The sequence below is a fragment of the Chanos chanos genome, chromosome 10, assembly GCF_902362185.1.
Source record: "Chanos chanos chromosome 10, fChaCha1.1, whole genome shotgun sequence".
NCBI lineage: Eukaryota > Metazoa > Chordata > Actinopteri > Gonorynchiformes > Chanidae > Chanos > Chanos chanos.
This window is the reverse complement of record NC_044504.1, coordinates 32,399,040-32,422,377: the sequence shown is the minus strand read 5'-3', so window position 1 is coordinate 32,422,377 and position 23,338 is coordinate 32,399,040. Positions and strand designations below refer to the sequence as shown.

The 23,338-nt window shown below is 43.0% G+C and overlaps 1 protein-coding gene across 1 annotated transcript in view; it reads left to right on the top strand.

Moving 5' to 3' along the window:
- Positions 1 to 6,556: 6,556 nt before the first annotated feature.
- The window catches only part of tsc22d1 (TSC22 domain family, member 1), a 31,206-nt gene continuing 14,424 nt past the window's right edge, over positions 6,557 to 23,338 (top strand). Inside the window, exon 1 of the mRNA XM_030785723.1 lies at positions 6,557 to 9,225. Within this exon, the coding sequence (XP_030641583.1) occupies positions 6,572 to 9,225 (2,654 nt within the window). The 5' untranslated portion in view covers positions 6,557 to 6,571. The remainder of the gene's footprint in view (positions 9,226 to 23,338) is intronic.

The following is a 23,338-nucleotide window of genomic DNA, read 5'->3' as shown; positions in this document are numbered from 1 at the left end:
GTCGAACCTTTATAAACAGGCTAGCACACATTACCATCTAGTGGCCACAAGTGTAATATTCTTTTACACGTTCTTCCGAGCCTAACCAGTGCGTAAGAGGTCCACCACAACTTGTCCCAGCAAAACAATTTTGTTGATCGTAGGGCACAAGGGACCTATACGTTATTTGTGAATAATTATCTGAAAAGCGAATATTTTAATGTAATCACGGTTAAAGGAGAGTATGTTAGTTAACAGTGGCCTATTAAACTGCATATTTGAAAAAGCAGAGTACATGTAACGTGGATTGAGAGGGGGACAGGTTTTGAGCAACTGAAATGGGGCTTAATTCTTTTAGGGTTTAGGTTCACTGCCTAAACAACCACTAGATGAAGCTGTTTCACATCATCTGATATTGTCTTAGTGAGCATACTCAAGTCTATCTCAGAACTGTATTAAAGCAGTCGACCTAAGCCTCAGTTCTATCTTTCAGTACTATGGAAAAGATAGAGGTGGCTTTTCATACTGAATGAATTATTTAACCGACCTCTTGGCGCGGATGATTTCAGGAATGTTTATTGTTTACGGCTGGTATTCTGTTGTAGTTGGAAAGAGAATTGTGAAATACCCCACTCTTTGGCTCTATTTCTCCAGTCAAATTTTCCAGTACAGTTCATTGTTTTTTTAAATTTTATTTTAACTTTTAGAGAGTCTCACATGGAATGTAATTGCTCAATAATCTGAGACAGAAACAATTCAAATAAATGTATGACCCTTTACAAATTTGTTCATTTTGTTATGCACAGTTCACATTTGTTTTGAGTTACTGTATGTTCATGGGTTGCGGTCAAAAACTCGGGTCCTGACACACATAGGTTTTAGATGAAGCTCACAAAGGGAAGCACTCAGTGGTCAGGATGCTTGCTTTTCACCACATGCTCATATCACCTAAATTCTCTGAAACATGCACCAAGATTATCTTCATATGAGAAAGCGCTGAAATGTATCAAACATCGTCCTTGCAGACATTGACAAGGACACAACTTCACAAAACAAAGGAGGAGCAGGAAACCATGGCTTCTATCTCCATGAAATACGCTCCACAAAAACCATTATAGCTGGCCTTCCAGTAGTCTCCAAGTCACAGGTTTGCACTTTTAGGGCTTGTAGCCCAGCGGCAAGCGGAATCCATGTAGAAAGTTATTATTAAAGACTCACAGTGGTTGCCAGGCTACAGTCTCACCAAGGGGTGTGTATAGAACCAATTACCCAGCGAGCTTGCAGTGAGTATTGAAAAGAATTTGTATTCACATCAGAAGACTTCCCGGTGAAGAAGGAAGGATAATGTGATTTCAATCCATTCATCATTCACTTATTCTTCCACCTCATATGCACCAATCAATGCAAATACTCCAGTCAGCGAGAAGCCCGGCCATTCTTTAGCTTTTGAGAGTTGGTGCTCTGCTTCTGGCACAACTTTGCAATCATCAAACTAAGTACATGGCCAATTCAGGAGGTGATATATATTTATATTTATATATATACCTTTGGTGAGCATAAAATCGTGTCACTTTGTTATTTAAGTTTGTTTTTAAATGTATAATGAATAAAACGTGGATTTTTTTTCTTTATGTCGTGACTAGTCTGTCGTTCTGGTATCTTCAGAGATTGTATTCTTGGAATGAAAAGACTCTTCTATTTGCCTTCAGGTTTTTAGTGAATAGCACATCAGGAGGTGTCTCTCCAAGTGGCTTAATGTGAAGCTGGTACCTTGTAATTTTGTTTCTCCATGTTATGCCCAGAACTAGTCGAGCCCAGAAAAATTCCCTTTCCTCCCAGCTGCAGGTGCAGCCAAACTCTTTTGAATGGTGTTGCAGAGTATTCAATGATTAAATGCCAAAATGCTCAAATGAGCACAACATTTTCTTTTAACCACATTATCCCACAATAACATTCACACAAAGTACCACCAGCATTTTCTCTGTCTGTAAAGCAAACAAACAAATAATTAAAAAAGAAAAACCCTGAGGCAACAGATTGTACCAAAATAATTCACATTATGTAAACTTTGTGAGAATGTTTTGAAGAATGAAAATGAAAATGATATGATGATAAACAGCAACATTCTCATAGCGTGCTGTTGAAGCAGTGGATTAACTGGTTCCTCCAACTGACAGGCAGAAGCTTCTTTCCATGAATGTTAGAATTTATTATACTTGATTCGTTTCATATAATGTTACAGAAATCTGAACCATGAGCTTATTTGGACATGTATTTGAGTTGTCCTCGTTGTTCCTTTCATAGTCATCACTAATTAAATATTAAGGCTTATCTTTTAGAATTAGAATCAGAAGTTTTCAGGTTTACTCACATAGTTATGATCATAAAGAGTTAGTAATTATGCGGTACAGGCTGTAGAAGAATATATTTTGATAGTAGCCTCATGAAAGAAAATCTTGACAAGGACAAATGAAAGTAAGAGGTCTGTGCCTGTTACATGAATTGTGTGTGAGTGTGTGTAGATGTTGGTGAGTTGAAGGTATATGATAGATGATTGATTCCAAAACATTAGAGCTATCCTCAGTAGCCCTGGGTAAAGTTCACCTCTTTCAGACAAGAAAAAACCTTTTTCCCTCCGTGTTCAGATAAAAACAAGAACAAACACTGAAGGATTACTCATAACATATATATTCCCATACCTAACTCTATGGAACTGAGTTATAGAGTAACTTGACCCCATGTAGATACTGCAGCTGTTTTCAGAGGTATAGTCCTCACGAACTCTGTCAAAACATTGCCTTGCAAAAGTTCCTAGTACCTCATGAATTAACACACATCATGTATATATGTGAAAACACACACACACACACATACACACACACACACACACACACACATACTTTTGTGTTCTGTAATTTGTTTTTATGGCTCCATAGGCTGCTAAAAAATCTGCTAAATGAATGTCTAGTTGTCTAGTGGCTTCATTTATATCCAACGTTCAGTATCACTTGTCTGATCTGAAGGGAAGACAAACGTTATGTTTTTCTGTGTACTCTATAATCTAGTCTTGAATACCAGCTGGTTTTGTCGCTTTGGGTTTTCAGGATTGATCGGCGGACAGTCTCTTTCTTGTTCCTGTCTCCAACGCTCTATATATACAAAAACAATCTGCTTACACTGCAGAAACGACAGTATGATCATTTTTACTCTGTACAAACTAAAATTAAAATTGCATGATGTGAATCTCCTGAACTCTGTTCACAGATGTTGTGATTTATGGCTGCGGTGCAACCAAGGCTTGCTTTGCAGAGGCTGACTGAAACGTGGGAAGAACAGTTGAAGCATGAGAAGAGAGGGACGTATACACACGAGGACCTAGCATTACAGACACTCTAATGTTCTGGTGAGAGGGCTGTCCAACAAAAATAAAGCTGCCAATCCAGACTGAGTGACAGTTCTTCCCATTGGCTCTCATTAAAGGCAATGGGGCTCAGTGAACACAAGGTCTAGACTGCAGGCTTGGGACCAGCAAAGACCATCTTCAGTCCTTTCCTACAAATCATTTTGGCTCACCCATCTTTTATGAGCCTTTGTTATTTCAGGAAATTCACTTTGCTTCGGGACGACACTGCAGAAGCGGTGGCCTAAATCTCTGCCCTTTTCTATGTAGACACATAAAGGACTGTCTTTGAGCTGATCCACATGTCCTTGTGCCTGTGTCACGGCTCAACGGTACACATCCAGAACCTCTGTGAAGATCTTTTCTTGTAACTGCTCTTTTTTTCTTTTAATCAGAAAGACATTGAATCCTCAAATTACAGCAAACAATATCTCATACACACAAAGGTGTCTATTTTCTGTCGCACAAAAGATATCTTTTAAAATAAGTGTTTACAAAATGAAAGCAGACTCCAGTGTATAAATTAACTATTATTGTTCAGCAGCACAATAGCCCTCTGTGTTTTTTGTTGTGGAGTGCCAGTGTGATTTAAAGCTGCTGACAGCACCAGACGCTTACATTGCAATCAGCTCTCGCTGGCTCTCTCATTTCGTCATTTGTATGGATGGGTACAGCCTGTCTGCCTTCCTGCCGGGTCTGGACACTGCCTGCCAGTCACAAAGGGCACATGTTCATTTTCACATACTTTGTCCTTATCTGTACTCTAATACAGACAAAACTACACAGTTAAGTGCTTTACTATCTGACCTCGTGGGGAGAAGTGCATAGTCTCTAGCGCTGCAATGATGGGATACTTCTTAAATTACCTGAGGAAGAATATGCAAATAGAGATGACAAGGATTATTTATAGGTGTGCTTAGCCAGATAGAAACTGGAACGTGTTTGAACTTTTCACTGATGTTTCTCCAACAAACTCCTCCTCTTTGTTTATCAAAGTATCACAGACTGTTAAAATCATAACCTAAAATGAGCACCTTTGGATGACTGTGAAATTAAAAATGTGCTCTTTCAAGCACATATGCCAAAGCGTCATGTTATCTCAGTAAATAGGTTAATTATGTCAATCATGATCAGGTACTGATATCCAACTGTTGTTTGCTACATGATCTTGTTTTTCTGTTTTTTTGTTTGTTTGTTTGTTTGTTTTTTTACTGCTCTCTAACGACATAATGACATAATGTGAACCTCTCCCCAAAACTAAATCCAGCCACTCGCTCTCACTGTGACATAGATAAAACAGAAAGCCCTGGAAAGTTAAATGTTTGGGGCACACAATCCAGAACTCAGCCAGCAGAAAATGGGTTTCCCTCAAAGTCCCACAGTGCTATTCTCATTGTCATCAGGGTTGGAGAATAACATGGGATCTCTGAACATAAGTGTGCCCAAAAGGTCCTCTTATAGTTTATGAACCAAGTGGTGGCGATAATCTCACTTACAATTGACCAGCAGTATTTTGATCACATAACCCCATATCCATAACCCCACAGACAAACAAAGCACTCAAGACACCGAGAATTTCTTACTCTTTGTTCCCTCTGAACCTCCAAAATAGAAATATGACAAACCTCATAGCTCCATTGATACACTACTCTGTTTGTCAGCTCACTTCCAAACAGTGACAACTAACAATCAAGTGTATGTAAAGTAATTGTGCAGTCAGTGAACACATGTGTTTGTTTGTTTCTGTCTGTGGAAAAATCTGGCAGCTCTTTCAGTGTGACTGCTTTGGAAAAAACAGAACAAATCTCTGGCCATGTTTACTGCGTCGCTTAGGCTTTCACTATTCACTTATTTACATTTTGGTTTTCCAGCTTCAAAACAAAATATTGATGAACAGGTTAAAACAAAAGAGAGAAACTGTAAGAATTTTATTTCTAATTTGACAGAATTAGAAATCTGTTTATCTGTTTTAATGTCAGGAATCCTCCAAATCAGAATTTTAGACACAAATGTGTGTCTGTATCAGGTGGTTTTGAGTAACTCTTAGTTAACATCACGGATGACGCTTTTCTGTCAGGTTTTAACAAACAGGAACATTATGTAAAGCGCTCAGCTCAAGGCCGTTGACAGTTTTTATTAATCTCTTCAGTTAAAATCTTAAATTAGTGGTGGTCCATGTTGTTCACTTTCTCTTCGTAGAACCTACTGTGATTTTCTCTCTTTCTCTCACGCATGATCTCGATTCTCAAAACATTACGCAAGCATTGTGGTCTGTTTACATTTGGGAAATACCGTTGCGTTTCGGGATACATGGAGATCACCGTCTCCAGTCTTCGGCACTTTCCGGGAAATATTTACCCTGATCGTTTTCTTTCGGTCCTTTCAAACCCCATCTATACTCACTGCTTCTCCCCCTCCGCCTATCCCCAGACTGGCTTTATGTCTGGCAGTTTTTGTCGTGGAAACAGACATGCGCGGTCGCCATGTTATCATGTTCTCCTCCCCCTTTAGTATCGTCACAGTCAGATAGCAATAGCAAAGGCTACATTACTGGAAGGTAGCTGGTGAATAGGATCAGAAAGAGAGTGGATACAGCCAGCACTGGACTAAAACAAAGGGACGTACGGAATAAAAATAAACAGCAACTGCGTTAAATTACACGGATACTGTCTGTGAATCCGACATCGCTCAAGGATTGATTGTATGATTTTCATGCTTTCGGATGGAAATTCAGAATTTTCGACCTAGAGCCTGGCTGTGATGGAGGAACTCTGTCGGTGCACTTGCAACGAATATGTATTGATTGTTTTGTGTTTAAATGGTTTATAACTGTAAGTAACATTTAAACGTTACAGCTGCGTTATGCTGAATTGGATGTAGCCAACACTGCAAGCAGGAAAAACAGCTCTGAGAGGCAGCTAAATATACCAATGTTGGCTATTTAGCTAGCTAGCAGAGGACTCACTGACGACTGTTAACTTAGCATTAGCCAGGCAGCAGTCTTAAGAGAGCATATTAAAATAGACCTAAAGTTACTTTTTCAACTCTAGGCTGTTATCAGAGAGTGTTTATTGTATGAGGACATTACTCTTGCAAAGTAAATTCTGTGTTGAACTAGCGCCTGTCAAAACGGCTGTTCTTACAACCTGTATTTACAACTCTGGCAGAGAACACCCACTAGAATTTTTCGAAATGCATCACCCAGATTCTGCAGGGGACTCAGCAAGCCCTAGAAAAATGGCGCACCCGACGAGTTTTGCAAGACGGGGTAGCAGCACTGCAAGTGGTTCCTCTTCAGCGTTGACAGCATCGGGAAGTGCTAGCCTTAGCAACAACCTGATGCCGGCAGATGATTATCAGGCATCCATGTTGATACAGCCGCAAGCTCCTACTTTGTCCTCCTCTGCCGGGCCTCAGCACCCTCCACAGAGCCTAAACATCCACTCTCAATCCACGCTGCAGCCTCAAATCTTGCCATCAAGCGGAGCTCAAATGAAAAAGAAAAGTGGTTTTCAAATCACGAGTGTTACGCCAGCACAGATTTCTGTCAGCACCAACAACAGCATAACAGAAGACACAGAGAGTTGTGATGATCTGGATGAATCTCACACAGAGGACCTTTCATCTTCTGAGATCCTGGATGTGTCCCTCTCTCGGGCCACTGACATGGGAGGAGCTGAGAGAAGCTCCTCTGAAGAAACTCTCAGTAATTTACATGAGGCAGAGACCCCAGGTGCTGTATCTCCTAATCAGCCCCCAATCCATCACGCGCTCTCTCAAGTGCACTCGCACGGCACTATTGTTAATGGAACTATCCACCATCACCACAATCACCACCATGGACTTCATCATCACCACCACTTTCACCCCACATCCTCCGGACCCGCTCATCTTCCGTCGGGCTCGGGTGGCACTCAGTCTGGGATCCCGCTGGGAAGTGCAGTGTCAACCACTGTCACATCAACATCTGGAGCTTTACCAAATATGGGCCAGAAAATGCCTTCAAACATCGGAGGAATTCTAGAAAATGCCGCTGCTGGTACAGCCAGTGTTGCTGGAAAGCCTATGGTTGCAGTTGCCCCTGGAACTACTGCTGGAATACTTCCTGCAGCCACAGGTGCCACAATTAATACAGTTAATCCCTTATCAAGCAATGTTAGCAATGTCAATATTTTGAGCTCTGCCAGTGTGCCTGGTTTGGGAAGCATTAGTTCCACTGGTAGCAATGTTGTGTTGTCCACTAGTGTGAACAGTGTGAGTAACAATAATGTAAACTTGATTCAGCAACAAAGTGGAATGCTAAACACAGGTGTTGCTTTGACAGCTGGTGCCAGTGCCTCTGGTGTCGGTGGATCCACAAGTGGGAACCAGGCTGGGTTGACTGCAGTGGCCCAGCCATCAACTGCCAGCACCGCAGTACCAGTCTCACACGCTCAGCCCCAGCAAGCCCAGGTTCCTGCCCCTGTTACCACCAGCTCACGCTTTAGGGTGGTCAAACTAGATTCAAACTCTGAGCCATTTAAGAAGGGGAGATGGACTTGCACAGAATATTACGACAAGGAGACTCCAGTCGCTCCCCCTACTGTGGAGAATGCCCAGAGTACCAGGACTGTGGAGAGCATACGCCAGTTTGTGCCTGACAGTGTGCTGGGACCTGAGCGAGAGAACGTGAGTTCTCTCAGCAGCTCAGTCAGCACTCTGAGCCACTACTCTGAGAGTGTGGGCAGTGGAGAAACAGGAGGCCCCTCTTCTGCTCAGCAGACTTTCCAGCAGCCACCCCCTCACCTGCAGGACTATGTTGCCCCACATGGCCTCTCTCAAACCCACATGCACCCCAAGGATTTTGTGCACGCACACTTGAAAACCAGTACGGCTCCCTCATTGCAAGCAAGCACTCAGCAGCCAGCAGCTCCATCCAGCATTGGAGGTCTGCAGACCAGCATCGGGCATCCATCCCTACCTGGGCCCCAGCAACAGCTGACGTATGCCCAGGCAGCACAGTCAGCTCCAGCTCAGGCATTGCCAGGTGTTGCCCAGCAACACATGGGCTACTCAACTGCACAGCAACCCCTAACACCTTCCCAGGTACCCACGACTCACATGAACACTTTGAGCCAAGGTAGCAGCCTGCCGCCTGACTTTATCCAGACCTCGACCTCTGGATCAGCTCAAACACTGCCCCAATCACGCCCAATCCCTCCTGTGGCTGTAGCTAGTAGCGGTCAGCTGATGGCTCCATCACAGCAACCTGTGGGCGCCGTGCCAACCGCGCTCTGCCAGCCACTCCCTCAAGGGCTGCTGCAGCCACAGCAGATGTCCTCCGCCCAGTTGTCGCAGGTGTCGCCCAGCGGGGTCATGCCACAGTTAGTACAGTCCGCGGGGACCGGGCCCGTTCAGCAGACCAAGGGACAGCAGCTTCCCGCTCAGCTCCCCGCAGCAGAACAGCAACCACAGCATAAACCACCACTCAGCACGCCGGGTCTGGGAGCCCAGCTGCCCTCAGCGATCGCATCGAACCTGCTCACACTGAATGTGCCTCCCAATTCCCAGAGTGATTCTCAGTCCAGCCTAGTGCAGAATGGTACGAAGGACAGCAGAGCCCAGCCAACGACAGTCAGCAGCGCCCTACATACCAGTCTGCCCTCTCTGATGGCCTCGCAGCTGGAGGATGCCCAGCGCCTTCTCTTTCAGCATCAGTCCCTGCTCGCGTTTCCCAAGCTTGCGGCTGGTGAAAGTGCCTCCCAGACTGGTACCTCCGTGGGTCCAGAGGGGAGCAGTGGAGACAATGCCTTAAATGCCTCAGGCAGCCTGCTGAAAAGCCTACCTGTGGATGGAGAGGAGGATGGGTAAGTGTCTGTTTCTTCCATCTTTGGAAAGAACCACCGAGCGTGTATAGGAATTTGATACTTGATAAAATACTTGTGAGGATTAGATGGTATGGTATTTACAACATGACCAGTGCTTGGTTTGTTACGCAGTCTCTAGCTGATATATCGCAGACTTGAAAAATTTACATCAGTGTAACACAAACACTCTTAAAATAAACCCTTGTTTTCATGTTGTTATAAATAAAGATAAGCACTAGGCCAAATCCCAGTGCTGAGATAAAATAATAATGTTTCTTTAGTTTTGGAATGACAGTGCATTTCAGCCCTGCTCTTTATACTGCCTGTCTAATGAAATACGAATGAAGTGCACCCTACAGTGAGGTGCGATGTGAGTGGCTGGTTGCTAAGCCTTTGCTTGTGATGGAGTTTGTTTTGGATTGGATGATTCCTGGTTGCCAAGGCAGTCCTGCTTGATTGATGGAAGAGAGTCCTGTGCCGTGTCTGAGTTCTGTGCACACAAACTACTGACTGCAATAGTGAATTCCCCATTTTAATCCTGGCCTGTAGTGACTTGGCATTTCAGAGCCAAAGAAGTGGTGTTACCGGCATTATATTGTAAAGAAAACAAAAAAGATCTTTTTTTTTTTCAGTTGTGTGTGATGGACTGTCTTCAGCATAACTGTAGTGTGAAATAATTGTTGTAGCAGTTATTAATTCACATCTCTAAGGCACTGCACTGAATTAAATTCAGTAGTATTTTTATATCTTGAATATTTCTACTTGTGTTCAGGAGGAAAACATGAACTGTTAATATTTGTTGGTTAGATATTTATGGGTTGTTGTAAGCATAAAGAGTTTTAAAAAGTCAGTGAAATGTGCCTACCTAATCAGAAGCTCAGGTCATAAAAGAAAGGATTTCAGTAATTGTAAGTTAACAGCTTACAGTGTGGTGTTGCATTTATTTTTCCATTAAAAGATCTAGCCCACTAGCTAAAACCTCAGGAACCGAGTGTATAATAAGCCTGTTTTAATGGGAGTATACCGCTGGGAAAATTTCATATCCTCGGATTTTGATTATTAAGTAACTATTTTGTTGCCATTATGAATTCAGTTCTGTACAGTGGATTTGACTCTTTTTGCTTTTGTGTGTTACCTAATAGTGATTTAAAATGGGCAAAAACTGTGGCAGAAAACAGTTGAAAGCAAAGCCGGGAAATTCAGAAGGGCACTGCCTTAACGGTTCTGTTAGCCTTGGTGCACTTAATGACCAGCTTTTCCAGATGATTTGTGTTTTTTGAAAATGAGTGTGAATCAAGATTTGCCCTGAGCTGTGGCTTATCGTGTGAAGCTGCTGCACGAGATTGCTCCCTCGTTCCCAACCCCGTTACTCACTGTGAGGAACTCCAGAGATATCCATATCAAATCAAGAAATCCCAGTGCTCTGCAGCCTCAAAAATGCAGTGTGGTCAATTAATACCAAGCAAACAATGGCAGTCATAAAATGTTTTACAGTCTTAAGCCCAAAGCAATCCCGCAAATGAATAACATGTATTCTTGCATTTCTGTCGATCTCAGGCCTGGGGGGTACATGTAAATTTTGGTCTACTTGACAGAGCTTGCACAGATGTTTCTGGAATGAGGTGCTGTCACTCGACGAGCTTGAGTGGAGCTGACATTTCTTTCCGAGAGATTACGCGTCAAGAGAGACAGGTAGTCAGAAGTATGTTCTACCCCAGGTGTTCTTATGTCACTCTTAGTGCAGTACCTTGACTTGAGTTTCTGTATACACTATAGCTTAGTGGCAGATTGATAGCTGTTCCTCTCCAGCTCAGTGATTCATCTAGGCTGCTCTTACTGGGCCACACCAATGTAGTTTTGTCATAGCCCTGTCATTGGTTTCATTCACTGCGAATGAGTGTATTTTGAAGTCAAACCAAGGCACTGAGCTTTTTGTTGTTGTTCTCGTTTTTTTTCTTGGTGTAGGTCTATGATTTTGTCTGTTTCAAGCAAATCCAAACTGGGACTGGGCACTCCCTGATCCTGCCAATTCAGAGCTTGTTTTGAAAATTATGCTTTCCTGTCTGGATTTGGTGTCTCACTTCATTATGCTGTACAAGCAGTCCTATAACTGTAGTTTATGAGGCTGAACATTGGGAAACCTTTATGAGTTTATGGGCGTCAGATTTTTAGGTGTGACTGTGCGTTGAGGAGGTAGTGAGTGCCTGCTTTCCTGCGAGGTGGCCAAGGGAGACGTGGGCTTGTGAAAAGTATTTGCTATTCAGGAGTCCAGTCACTGCACACCTCATAAAATATGCCTCAAAATGAAGACTGGCACGGACATTGTCTTTATACAGGGAATCTCGTTCTAAGTAACGCGCTTTCCTGAGAAAACTAAATCTGTACGCTGAATTCCGATTAGCCATTGTTGCGTTTCTCAGGTAGAAGATGGCATAGCATTAGCTGGAATTATTTTTCTCTGGTCCGAACGACTCAGAGATGCAATATTATGTGTTCTTAGGAAAAGGCTTCAGATCCTGAGACTGTTTCATCACCACGTTTTGTGCCTATGCTGAGCGTACGGTTATAATTATGGCAACTGTTTGACCTAGATTGTTAATTATAAACATCTTCCTCTTGTTGTTTATTGATGATTTGTAAATGGCCAAACATCTGCTGCAGCCTATCCCTAAAAGACAGAAACTCAAACATCAACTTCTCACCCTTCTCCGAAAACGAAGAGAGCTTAGGATTTATCGATCCACGGTTAATCACAGAAATCAACTTTAAAACTCTCTTCTGACAGTTCTGAAAGCCACATTTGAAAATACAGCATGATGTCATTCGCACAGAGTGGGACAAAACTCTCAGTCTTTATTTATGATTCGGTTTGCGCAAATCCAGAGCGCAACCAGACGTTGTCAGCATTAAGAATTTTTTATTGAGCCCAACGTTCTTAGGTCATGGTGTCAGTTGGCAGGCTCATATAGAAAGACAATTATCTTTTTTTTTTTTTTTTAAATGTAATCTGCTTTTGGCAGTGATAGGAGCTGCACATGAGAGTCTCAAATGAATCGCCCTTTGTGTGGAGATCAAGTAGATTGTCTCTCCAAATTAACGGGTTTCGTGCGACAGGCAAAGGGAGGAAATGCCTTCACTCAACAGGTTTGGGCCCGAAGAGATAACTAGGTGGCTTCGCTGTGCGTGCGCTCACAGCCACCTGTCATGTTTAGCTTTTCTCACTTTTGACAAACTTTCCTCCCGAAGCTGCCATGGGGGAACCTTGCCTTCGACGTCCATCTGTGTTCCCTCACCACGTTAATGTTCCTCGTAATGTTATTTACTTTAAACACAGTCCTGGTTTCTACAAAAAACAGTCCATGCTCAAATTATGCACAGGGTTTCATGGCATCTGTTAACACAAACGTGTCCGTGGAAGCTCTTTGCAACGTGTTTACCCAAAGGAAGCTCTTTGTACAGACGTCCCTTGAGTTACCCTCTTGTCTCTCACAATGATGTCACTTGGATTCGTACCTGAGCCTCGAAACCTCTTTGTTATAATGGTGCATAAGAAACAAATGGGAGCTCTAGGGAGACTGAAAACTAATAGGGGAAGATCCAACATGAGGTCAGCCCTCGCTAACATCATCACATTATAAAGAAGGCCATTTACTTTTGTCACAGACCTTTTTAGTTTCGTACCGACAATGCTCAACTTGAATGGTTTCCCAGAGGACAGAAACACGTAGAGAGTTTAAAACCTGTGACCTGAGACCGTAATTCCAGATGACGAACGGTTGTTGAATGTGAATTTGGTCTTTCCACTCATGACCATCAGTCTGTTTAGCTGTCTTTTTTTTGTTATTTTTTTTCCACAGTACTTCTGCTGTCCACAATACTTCTGCCAACCCCCCCCCCCCCCCCCCCAAGCTTATTTTAAGCAAGGGTTGCAGTCGTACAGCTGCTCCACATTGAGCATTCAGATGTAAAAAAAAACGTGCCACTGATGTGAAGTCCCTCATCATCATCATCACCATCGTCGTAGCTCTCTTATCTCTCCTCCTCCACACAAAGCAGACGAGACAGAGTATCAGAGTTCAGCAGCTCATTTTATTACCCATAAACCGTGTTACGTTTGTGGATATTTGGCGTCCGCCTCATTCAGCGAGTCCCATTCAAGTGCTCTGTGAAAAGCGCGAAAGAGAGCGGGCAAAATAGCATCTGCATTGCCAGCTATCCACTGAGGCAGCCACATTGTTACGAAAGGTTAATACAATCAGTCCAGTCTTTATTGACAGTTACAGGCCAGCTTTGATCCGCTGAATGCAGATTTGATAGTGCGTGGCCTCTTTTGTTTTTAACGTGGCTTCTTTGAGCCCTCTGATAATAATGGATGGTAATACTGTGCTTTTTCATTGAACCTCCACAGATAGTTCTCCTTTAATCTGTGGGAAGTGATAGCCTGTCCATGCCCCCTCCATGCTTGGTTTTTAGGTTCATTTTTAGTAGCTTTATAAACATTTTTAAACGGAATTTGGGATTCTCAGTGTCACGTGACTTTGTGACGGAACTTGGTGTAACGTATACATCAATAGTAGAATTCGTTCTTCATTGGGTTGACTTTAGTCATGCAAAAAATGGGGTTATGCAGTAGGTTTTTAGAGATTTTAGTTTTTTCTCTTTAAAAGCTTAGGCCTAATCTTTTTTTTTTTTATTTAGATTTTTTTTGTTTTCTTCAGTGAATATTTGAAGCCAGGATTATTCATCTCTCATTGTCGTCAGCGGACACCTTCGGTTGGAATGACTCAGAGCAGAACCCCCTCTGATATCAGGCCCAACCCCTCCTGAATCATCTCCTTTACATGTTCCTTGTGGCCATTTTGAAGTGTCATTCTTTCTTCCGCGCTTCCTTAACGGTTGCGTTTCGGTCTGGACACGTGAGTCAGCAGAGTTGGAAGCTGCTTTCTACTGCGGTTTCAGAGCAGGCAGGAAATCTCTGGCTCGGGCGTGCAACCTTGAGCATGTGCCCATGTGGCGCTCCTGCTCTGTTTAACATGTACAATGAGATTTCCCTTCCTTGTGTCATCAGGCTGAGGGGTGTGAAACGAGGTCAGCAAGGAGACAAAAGCTGCGCTGGCTCAAAAGGAATTTTTCTCTTTTTTTTTTTTTTTTTTTTTAAACCCCTCTCTCTCTCTTTTAAAATGGCAAACATGTGTAGGAATGAGCCGAAATTTGTTATCAAAGACAAACAGGGCTGGTCTAAAAGCGCTGTGATATCAGAGCCCGAAAGGAAAAATTCCTTACGATGTTCAAGAATGGGCCCATTATGGCCTGACCGTGATACTAGGCTATAGCTGGTATGTGCAACTGGATCAAGATTATACAGTGTTTGAAACTAGTCCTTGTTAAATGTCATTGAACTGTTCAGGTTTTTTTTTTTTTTTTCATAATGAGTTATGAGTTAGCTTCACTTGCTGTTATTTGTTTTTTTGGGGTTTTTTCTGTCGTGTTTCTGAAAGGTGAAGTACAAGTGATCCATTCTCCATCTGACGGTGCAGCTTTTTGGAGTTAGCACTTCTTTCCCCGTCGCTCTCTATGCACAAGTTTTCTCTAAGGGATTGCTCCATCTGCACCCTGAATCTGAGCTTGGCCATCTCCCTCCCTATGCGAACACCATGTGTCCCACAGATTATCTGCCAGTCAAGTTCTCATCTCAGCACAATGCTAACTGCTAATGCCAACTAATAAGCTAACAGCTTGAGCCCGAGTGATTAGTATACAGATCAATCGCCATGGAAGCAAAGGGCCCTGCGATCACCTGAGTCTGCCCGATGATGTCATCAGTCATTTGTTCTCTCTCCAGCGAGTATTGTGTCCAGGAGCGGTACGATGAGCTAGTTCTGATAACTCCGCTTCAGCCTAGCTTTACGCCGCTTGCTTGCTTTTGATACCATCTGATTAGCTAGATGGGCCGGTATGCACTGGCTGTCCGGCCGCATCGGGGGGTTTATGATTGCTCTCCCCACACTTTGTCTAGAGTAATCCCCACTCTCTGTGTGAGGAGACCGAATGAGAGCAGGACCCTGTATTTAGCATACAGCATGCCACTGTGTGTGTATGCCTTTAGCACTGACTCATTGTTTCAGCACTGCTGCCAGTGCCGGTTGGCTGCCGGCCATTTTGCGGCTCTCCGTGCCTGCCCCTGCATGCCAGCCAGCCCCGTCCCTTTATGCCAGTCTGCCTGCCCGTCTGAGCCGACTAGCTGCTATAGCGACCGGCAGGCTAAAACCACAGAGCGCAGCCATTCCAGAGCCAAATGTGTCTTCATCGCCCTCTCCGTGCCCTTCCGCGAGCCAACCACAACCAAAAAGGACTGAACTTTAGACGCCCCCCCCCCACCCCCGTGCTTACTTAGGCCACTCTGTGCCAAGCAACCTTTTCTCAGAAATCAGATTTGGAGAACTTTTGGCACGATTGTTTAGTTAATTGTTGTTGTGGATTAGCCTCTATATCACACAATTAAAAGCTTTGCTTCAGATCAACAAGACTTGCTTTTTCTTTCCTGGGCAGCTTGACAGCTTCTCTATCATGGTTGATTTCAGGGCAACAGGAACTTGTGAAAAGAATTCTCCAGCCATACACAGTGTCTAGCTTTCAACCAGACCCTTTTTTTTCCGTTTCTTGTTCTCAGTCGTAGCCTCATGCGGAGTGGAAAACTACCGAAGAAGGCAGTGTGTTTATGTTTAGCCTCATTGACAGGGCTCAGGCGGTGAGAGAGAGTGAATTTATGTTTAAAGACTGGCTGCCTGCAGACCTCATGCTGCAGACCGTGCCTGTGAAACCAGTGGGCCATGCCGTTGCCGGGGTCAGAAGCTGTGTGTTAATGTTTCGCGATGACCTCGTCTTCCTACAGGCCCGGGGGTCCTCCGGCCATCTGGACCGCCCTTGGGAAGCAAATCTCCCTCAAGAGTTCTGCCGTCAAGCTTTAAAAAAAAACCTGGCTGATCATTTTCCTCCATTGTTCTTATTTATATGGGCATGTTGTTGCACATTTTGAAAGGTCGTTGGAAGTGTTTCGTTTAACTGACTAATAAATGTTAAACACTGATGCTGCATTGTATTCTGTTAAATCAATCTGTCTCTACTGTGTTAGAGGGAGTCTCACACCAAGTTTAAATTGTTTGCAGTGAGTGATTATACATCACTAGTGACAAAGACTGTCCTCCTCCTTGCTGAGAGTTTGAGAGCTGAAGTTGGCTTGGTTTCCTGCTGTAGCTTGTTTGAGTCTACAGTGCCCGAAGCTTCTGCACTGCGCTAGTTTCTAGTTCTCTGTAAATCAGAGCTGTGTTTCCACAGGGGATGAGCGCATACACACACACACACTCGCACACACACTCTCTCTCACACACTGTCATACACACACACACACACACACACACAGGGTTTTTCTCTTAGTTCTCTTTACAGCCCATGAGCACCACAGAGTAAGGGTCTGCCTGCACCAGAACTCACACAAACTGGCTTTACGTGATCTTTTCACCTAGTGGAGTTTCCTGTATCATTATAGCATTTGGTACCTCAGGATTACATGGTTCAATCCAGGCACTAGTTACCGTTCTATCTCGCTGCTGACCCAGCTGGTGCTGTGCCCCATGGTTTTCCGTTATGGGTTTTTTGTTTTTTTTAATGAACTGTTATTAGGGTTCTTTTATTTATGGCTGTGGTTTCCCAGACTTTTGTATGTTTGGTTAATACCCAGGCTGATATACGACAGGTGCTTTAAGTTATTATAAGAGGCGGGTTTTAGACCTCTCGTAGTGAGCCAAACAGGTATCGCAGCTCCTCCGCCTTTGGCTTTGACAGCAGCTGAATGCTATTCCACCCAGTCTTAATCAGATCTCTGTGAAGCGCAGCAGTGAATAAACTGGAATGCTCTGACTGTGAGGGAGATCCTGAGCGGTGTATTGACCAATGCGGTTTTGACTTCATTGTGTCAAGGTATCAGGGCGAACCACGCAAGAGCAGTTATCTATTCATCTATGTATCAGGATGGAAAACTCGGTGGGTGGGAACCTCACTTGCACAATCTTTCAACGATCATTTACTTTGAACTTTTTTTTTTTTTTTTTTTTTTTTTTAAGAAGCATCGGCAAAGTTTGTAAAACCATTATTTCTTTTGTTTGGTTGGTTGCCTAGTCTTATGATTCCTTTTTGTTTCCCCCTCCTACTTTCAAATTGCTGGTTTTCACATGCCTAACAACGTTTGAATCAACAAACATAAACAGTCTTTTAGACCTGTGGAGGAGTATACAGCAGCTACAGATCCAGTGACAGGCATGCAGTATTGATGGAGAACTTTCCCTTCGGGCCCACACAAGTGACCCATTCACCCAACAGACCTAGGTAATGTGAGAGAGAGAGAGAGAGAGAGAGAGAGAGACAGAGAGAGACAGAGTGAAACAATCCCACCGATCCCATTGTGTTCAGGTCTACATGCAGCTGCCCTTTCATTCATGTGTGTGAATGTCAGCAGCAACCCTCGTTTTGCCACTATGTCTCGATAAAACTGCTCCTAAAACCGCAAAAAAAAGCCCCACAAAAAACGACAAAAAACGGGTTGATTTGCTCCCGTTTGTTTCGAGCGTAGCTTACACGGCTCTCAGCTTCAGCTAGACAACTGCGCAGTAAAGCTAAAGCTGCTCAGATCAACTCCCAACTCTTAGTGTAGTCAGTAATTGGCAGTTTGACGATTTTAATCAGACTTCTCAGGTATGCGTATGCTTTGTAGCCGTGCCAGGAAACCTGTTGTGTCCCTCTGAATTCTTTGATGAGCCGCCCTAGAAACCGGAGTCTTTTCTCAGCGGTTCACCTACGGTAGGTTACTCCGCTCTCCTCTGACTAGCACCTGATTCTGTCATGCACACTTCTGCTGATCTCAAATGACAGATTTAGCTAATCCACAAACAATTAACCAAACAGCAAGCCCCAAAGCGCTAAGCATCCGAGGTCAGTGAGAGGAAATTTCCGTCCTTAGTGGCTACGGTTAGCGCACGGATGGGTGAAGGATGGGAGAGAGCTATGGAGACACACTTGGCAAGCCCGGTAGGTTTTAGCCCTGCTGTTTGCTATAGTGAAGAGCTGCCTCCCGTTTGTATGTTATTAGGCTAATGGAAAATGAGTAAACCATTACAGCTTTTGTTTGTGCTCAGTGTGCCCATGGACTTTGTAATCTGTGACCTGTCTGACCTGTCACAAGATTCAAAGGCATGTGTGTGTGTGCGCGCGTGTGTTTGGAGGTCACTCTGTTTGCTTGGTTTGTCCTGAGTTTGTGTGACCTCTAGTGACCCTGTCTCTGTCGTTGCTCTCAGAAAGAGGTAACGGAGCACGCTGTGACGTTGCCGTGGTGCTGGTGAAAAGATTAGACCTTGCTGGGGCAGGGCGCTGTGACGACGTTACTTGGCCTTCAGCATTTTAGTGAAACGCGTTAGCCGTCTAACACGCCAATAATAGAGAAATACTGCCAGTCAACTTGTCGTAGATGCACACTTGTGCCTTATTCTCCCTGGACTCGGGCTGCAGTGTTACTCAGTGTAATGCTATGTGGCAGCGAGTGCATAGTTTCTCTATGATAACGTATGACTCATCTCACACTGAGACTTTGAAACAAGTTTTATTAATGCTTCAAATGCTGATGCGTGCAATGAGTCACAGTGCTGAAACCGAGGATGGTGAGTTCAGTAGCCACTGGGGAGAGGCATCTACATAAAAAAAAGAAAAGAAAATCAGATCCATTGATGTCATCATTTAATCAATCAACTTGATTCATCTCACTGTCCTATTGTTAGAACGTCTAAAGCAAACACTGTAGAGGGCTTGTGCGTAAGGGCTTAGAAGAGGCATTCATAACATTTCCACTCACTTTCTGAAATGAAATTCAGCTAGATAACTTTACAGAAGTAGCTACAAGTGCCACTTGAAGGACTTATAATTTATCCCAAACGTATAGCTCATCAATTCATTCTAAATGCACACATCACTACCACGCCACTGCGCAGCTGACCAGCCCCGGTGTCATGGCGCCATAAACACAAATGCTGATAAGTAACAAATAATAACACATAATCCCTCCCCAAAAAAAAAAGATCAGGAAATCAAACCTCGGGTTGTGCGCAGTTTTGAGCGCTCGAGTAAATCGATCATCCGTGCCCGTCCCTGTTTAACAAAAGGTCCTTTGACAGGCTTGGGTTTAGTAAGTATTTACTGAGGTTTTGGGGAGTTCTCCGGCAGGTCTCTGTGTCAGGCTCCACCGGAGGAGGGGCTCTCGTGACCGAGCTGACTGCTGCGAAAGCCTCGAGGCCAGGCAGGATTCTTCCTGTCTCTCCCTCTCTGATGGATTATGTTCTTAAACTGTCTAGAGAGAAGTCCTTACATGACTTTGTGTGTCGTGTTGATTTTGGGTCTAGTTGTTACAGGGCATATTAAATCAACCCCTTCAAAGCTGGTTTTTCACCTTCTCTCAATTAACAGAGGCTGTGAAACTTTGCGGAGCAGCCTTGGGAAACAGACACTGAATGATTTGCCTGTGCTAGGAAGGGCAGCACAGCTATAAGGAAGTCACAATCCAAACTGTGGCAAGTACAATCAATGCCTTGTAAGGCCTTATGCTTAGAGGCTCTGGATTTGTGGTAAATGTTGCCATCTAGTGGACTCTGATAAATAGCACACAGAAAGTGTTGAGTAAATCTCTGGCAATGAAGTGGCCCTCTAGTGGCCAGTGCTTGTAACACATTTGCTATATTTGTGCTATGTTGTTATAGTTACCGTTGTGATATCTGTCAGTACAAAACTCATGTAAGGCTGTGTTGGCTATTGCCATGTTTAAGGACGAATTTTTGCCATCTAAATATATTTGTATTTTGAGATTTTTTTTTGAAGGCCTTTTGGACAAAGAATTACTGGTGCAAAAAATGAATATGCAAAGCATATGTAAAGAAGTTTTTAATTTAAAAAAAAAAAATTATCCTGCTTGTGCCTCATTCTGAGTGGTGCAATGTTTGATTCAGACACTGTGCTGAAATAATCTTCATGTTGTTGAACTGACGTGAATGATGGAGAGAATGATCGGCCCTAACCCGTAAGAAGAGCAGTTCTCTCCGTGCAGAAGAACCTGTGGTAGTCAGTTAGTTAGTCAGTGGGAACACAAAATCAGCAAGGACATAATGAACGTAAGGCCAGGATTTCAGGGTTCATACTTGTCTCTCATCAAGAGGAGGCACAGCATCTTTATAAAGTTTACCTCAAGCTCACAAAGACTGTGACTTCATGTCTAAGCCTAAAGAGAGGCACTTGAGCAGCACAGAACATCGCCTCTATCACTGCATGAGGATCCATGGCAACCAGAAGGATGCAATACAGTAATGTAGATCATTAAGTTCTCTATCTCTTAAGATTGATGATTATTCATGAGATCAGTGGCTTATCTCCTCTAATTACTTTTGGTGTCTACAGATTATAGCATTACTGAGTTATTCTCTGAGTCCTTGCTGACTGATGATAATGAATTGTAGTCAGTCGTTGGAATTGTGTCAGAGCAAACAAAACTGCTGTTATTTTGTTAAGGTGAGTCAATGTCTTAGCACTAACGCACAACCCCGCCTCTGATGGAAGCACTGGAAAATGCTTGTTACACAACACAAAATCGCTAATTAATTAGAATTAATTACGAGCGCCTCGTCAACCGTGCCGAAGTTGCTACGAACGAGCCGCATCTTGAGAGGCCCAGAATTTAGCGTCTGACACAATGCATTATTAATCATCAAACATTTCAGACTGCACAGTACCATTATTTTAGTTACAGCCCCCTTGGGAACGGTAATACAAGTAATGTACAGCACTGAAATAAATGACAGGATGTCTACAGCTGTTCCTTAGTCAAGCTGTTACCACTACTGAACACTAGAGAGCAGACATGGACAATGTAAAGTTTCTGTCAGCATATCTAAGAACCTGCTGCACTGGGATGAATATTCAGTTCAGTTTACAGCCACTGCCAAGAGACAGCAAGCGTAGTGACAGAGACACAGATTAAGCATACAGTATCAGTATGTTAATGGCAGAGATACAGGTTAAGCATACACTGTTGGTATGGGAAAGATGAAGATACAGATTACGCATATATTGTTAGTGTGTGAATGATAAAGATACAGCCCACATTGTTAGTATGTAGATGTCAGAAACACGGATTAAACATACATTATTAGCGTGTAAATGTCAGAGACATGGATTAAGGATGCATTAATAGGATGTGAAAGATGAGGGTACAGATTAAACTGAGATTATTTGTATGTGAACGATAAGGATACAGATTAAGGATACATTATTAGTATGTGATTGAGGAAGATGCAGATTAAGCATATATTATTAGTTTGTACAGTAAATGCTAAAGCTACTGACTAAGCATACATTGTTAGTATATGAATGATAAGAATATAATAGAATAGGTCTCACATTATGAGTATGTGAATGATAAAGATACAGATTAAGTTTACACTATTGCTATATGAATGATAGTGATACGGATTAGGCATAACATTGTTAGTATGTGAATGATAGAGATACAGATCATCCATACAGTATTAATATGTGAATGACAGAAATATAGATTATTATTTTGATCATTATTAGTATATGAATAGAGAAAGGTGTGGTGAAAGCCTGTGTATTATATGATCCCAGAGAACCTGTGGACTTTGTGATGAGGGTAAAATCTTCAGTAAATAAAAACTGGGTGGACCAGACGATACAACAGCCCAGATTAAACATAGATTATAAGTATGTAAATGAGAAAGGTACCGACTAAACATGCATTATTAGTATATGAATGAAAAAGATATAATAGATTAAGTTTACATTATGAGTATGTGAATGATAAAGATACTGATTGAGTTTACATTATTGGTATGTGAATGATGGTGATGCAGATTAGGCATAACATCACTAGTAAGTGAATGATGAAGATATAGATTAAGCATACATTATTAGTATGTGAATGGTAAAGATATAGATTAAGCTACATTATTAGTGTGTGAATGACCGAGATACAGATTAGCCGTACAGTGTTAATGTGTGAATAACAAAGATACAGATTATTAGTTTGATCATTATTAGTATTTGAATAGAGAAAGGTGTGGTGAAAGCCTGTGTATTATATGATCCCAGAGAACCTGTGGACTTTGTGATGAGGGTAAAACCTTCAGTAAATAAAAACTGGGTGGACCAGACAATACAACAGCCCAGACAAAGCTGATCTCCCGAAGGCTTGCCACCTCCACACGCTTCTATATGAATTATGTTGCATGGGCGTTGACTGCTCATTGACTAAATATGGTCAAAGCCAACCGATGAGAAGTGACTGGCTTTTAATGCTAAGTTTGGGAAGGGCTTGAGGAAAGACACCAGCGCATGTGATGAAGTCCACGCGGTGACTCAGACCACGGGAACATTTATAGTGAGAGTGGGTGTGTGCTTTATGGAGCCTTCATTTTGTTCTTTTTTTTCCCCCCTTCGCTTTTCAACTTGATTTGTCCAAGTGTGTGTGTGTGTGTGTACTTACACACCTATATTGCATCATTAGTCACTTGAGGGGGCCGTATTTGTCTCGGCTTGTTAACCTAGGATCAGCCGTTTTGCAATGAAATGATAGGAAGTCAAATGTCAAAAGTGTGGGAATGGATTTTTCCCTGTAAGAATTTTAAGATAACCATAGGTCACCTTTCACGTTAGAAGGGACCTCTCTCCATTTTGTACTTTCAGGAGTACAGTGTCGTGCGGGTCTAGTCCGGGAAATCCGCCTCAAGAGACATCTGATGCTGGCTGGGAGGGCTGTGAATTCTGATTTATGTTGTATGGTTGCACAAACCTGCCATAAGCATCTCAGCTGCAAGCCCCCAGCTACTGCAGCCCTGAACGCTGAACAGGAATCCCTGTCTGATCATGCTGCTGGAATTCAATAATAACTGAGAATATGTTGTTATATACCTCAGTGTTGTACCCTTGACACTATCTAAGTGCTTTGCTGGTTTTTATTTCATATGGAATACGGAAACGGTTTAAATGTGTTGTGTACTGTTGGCTG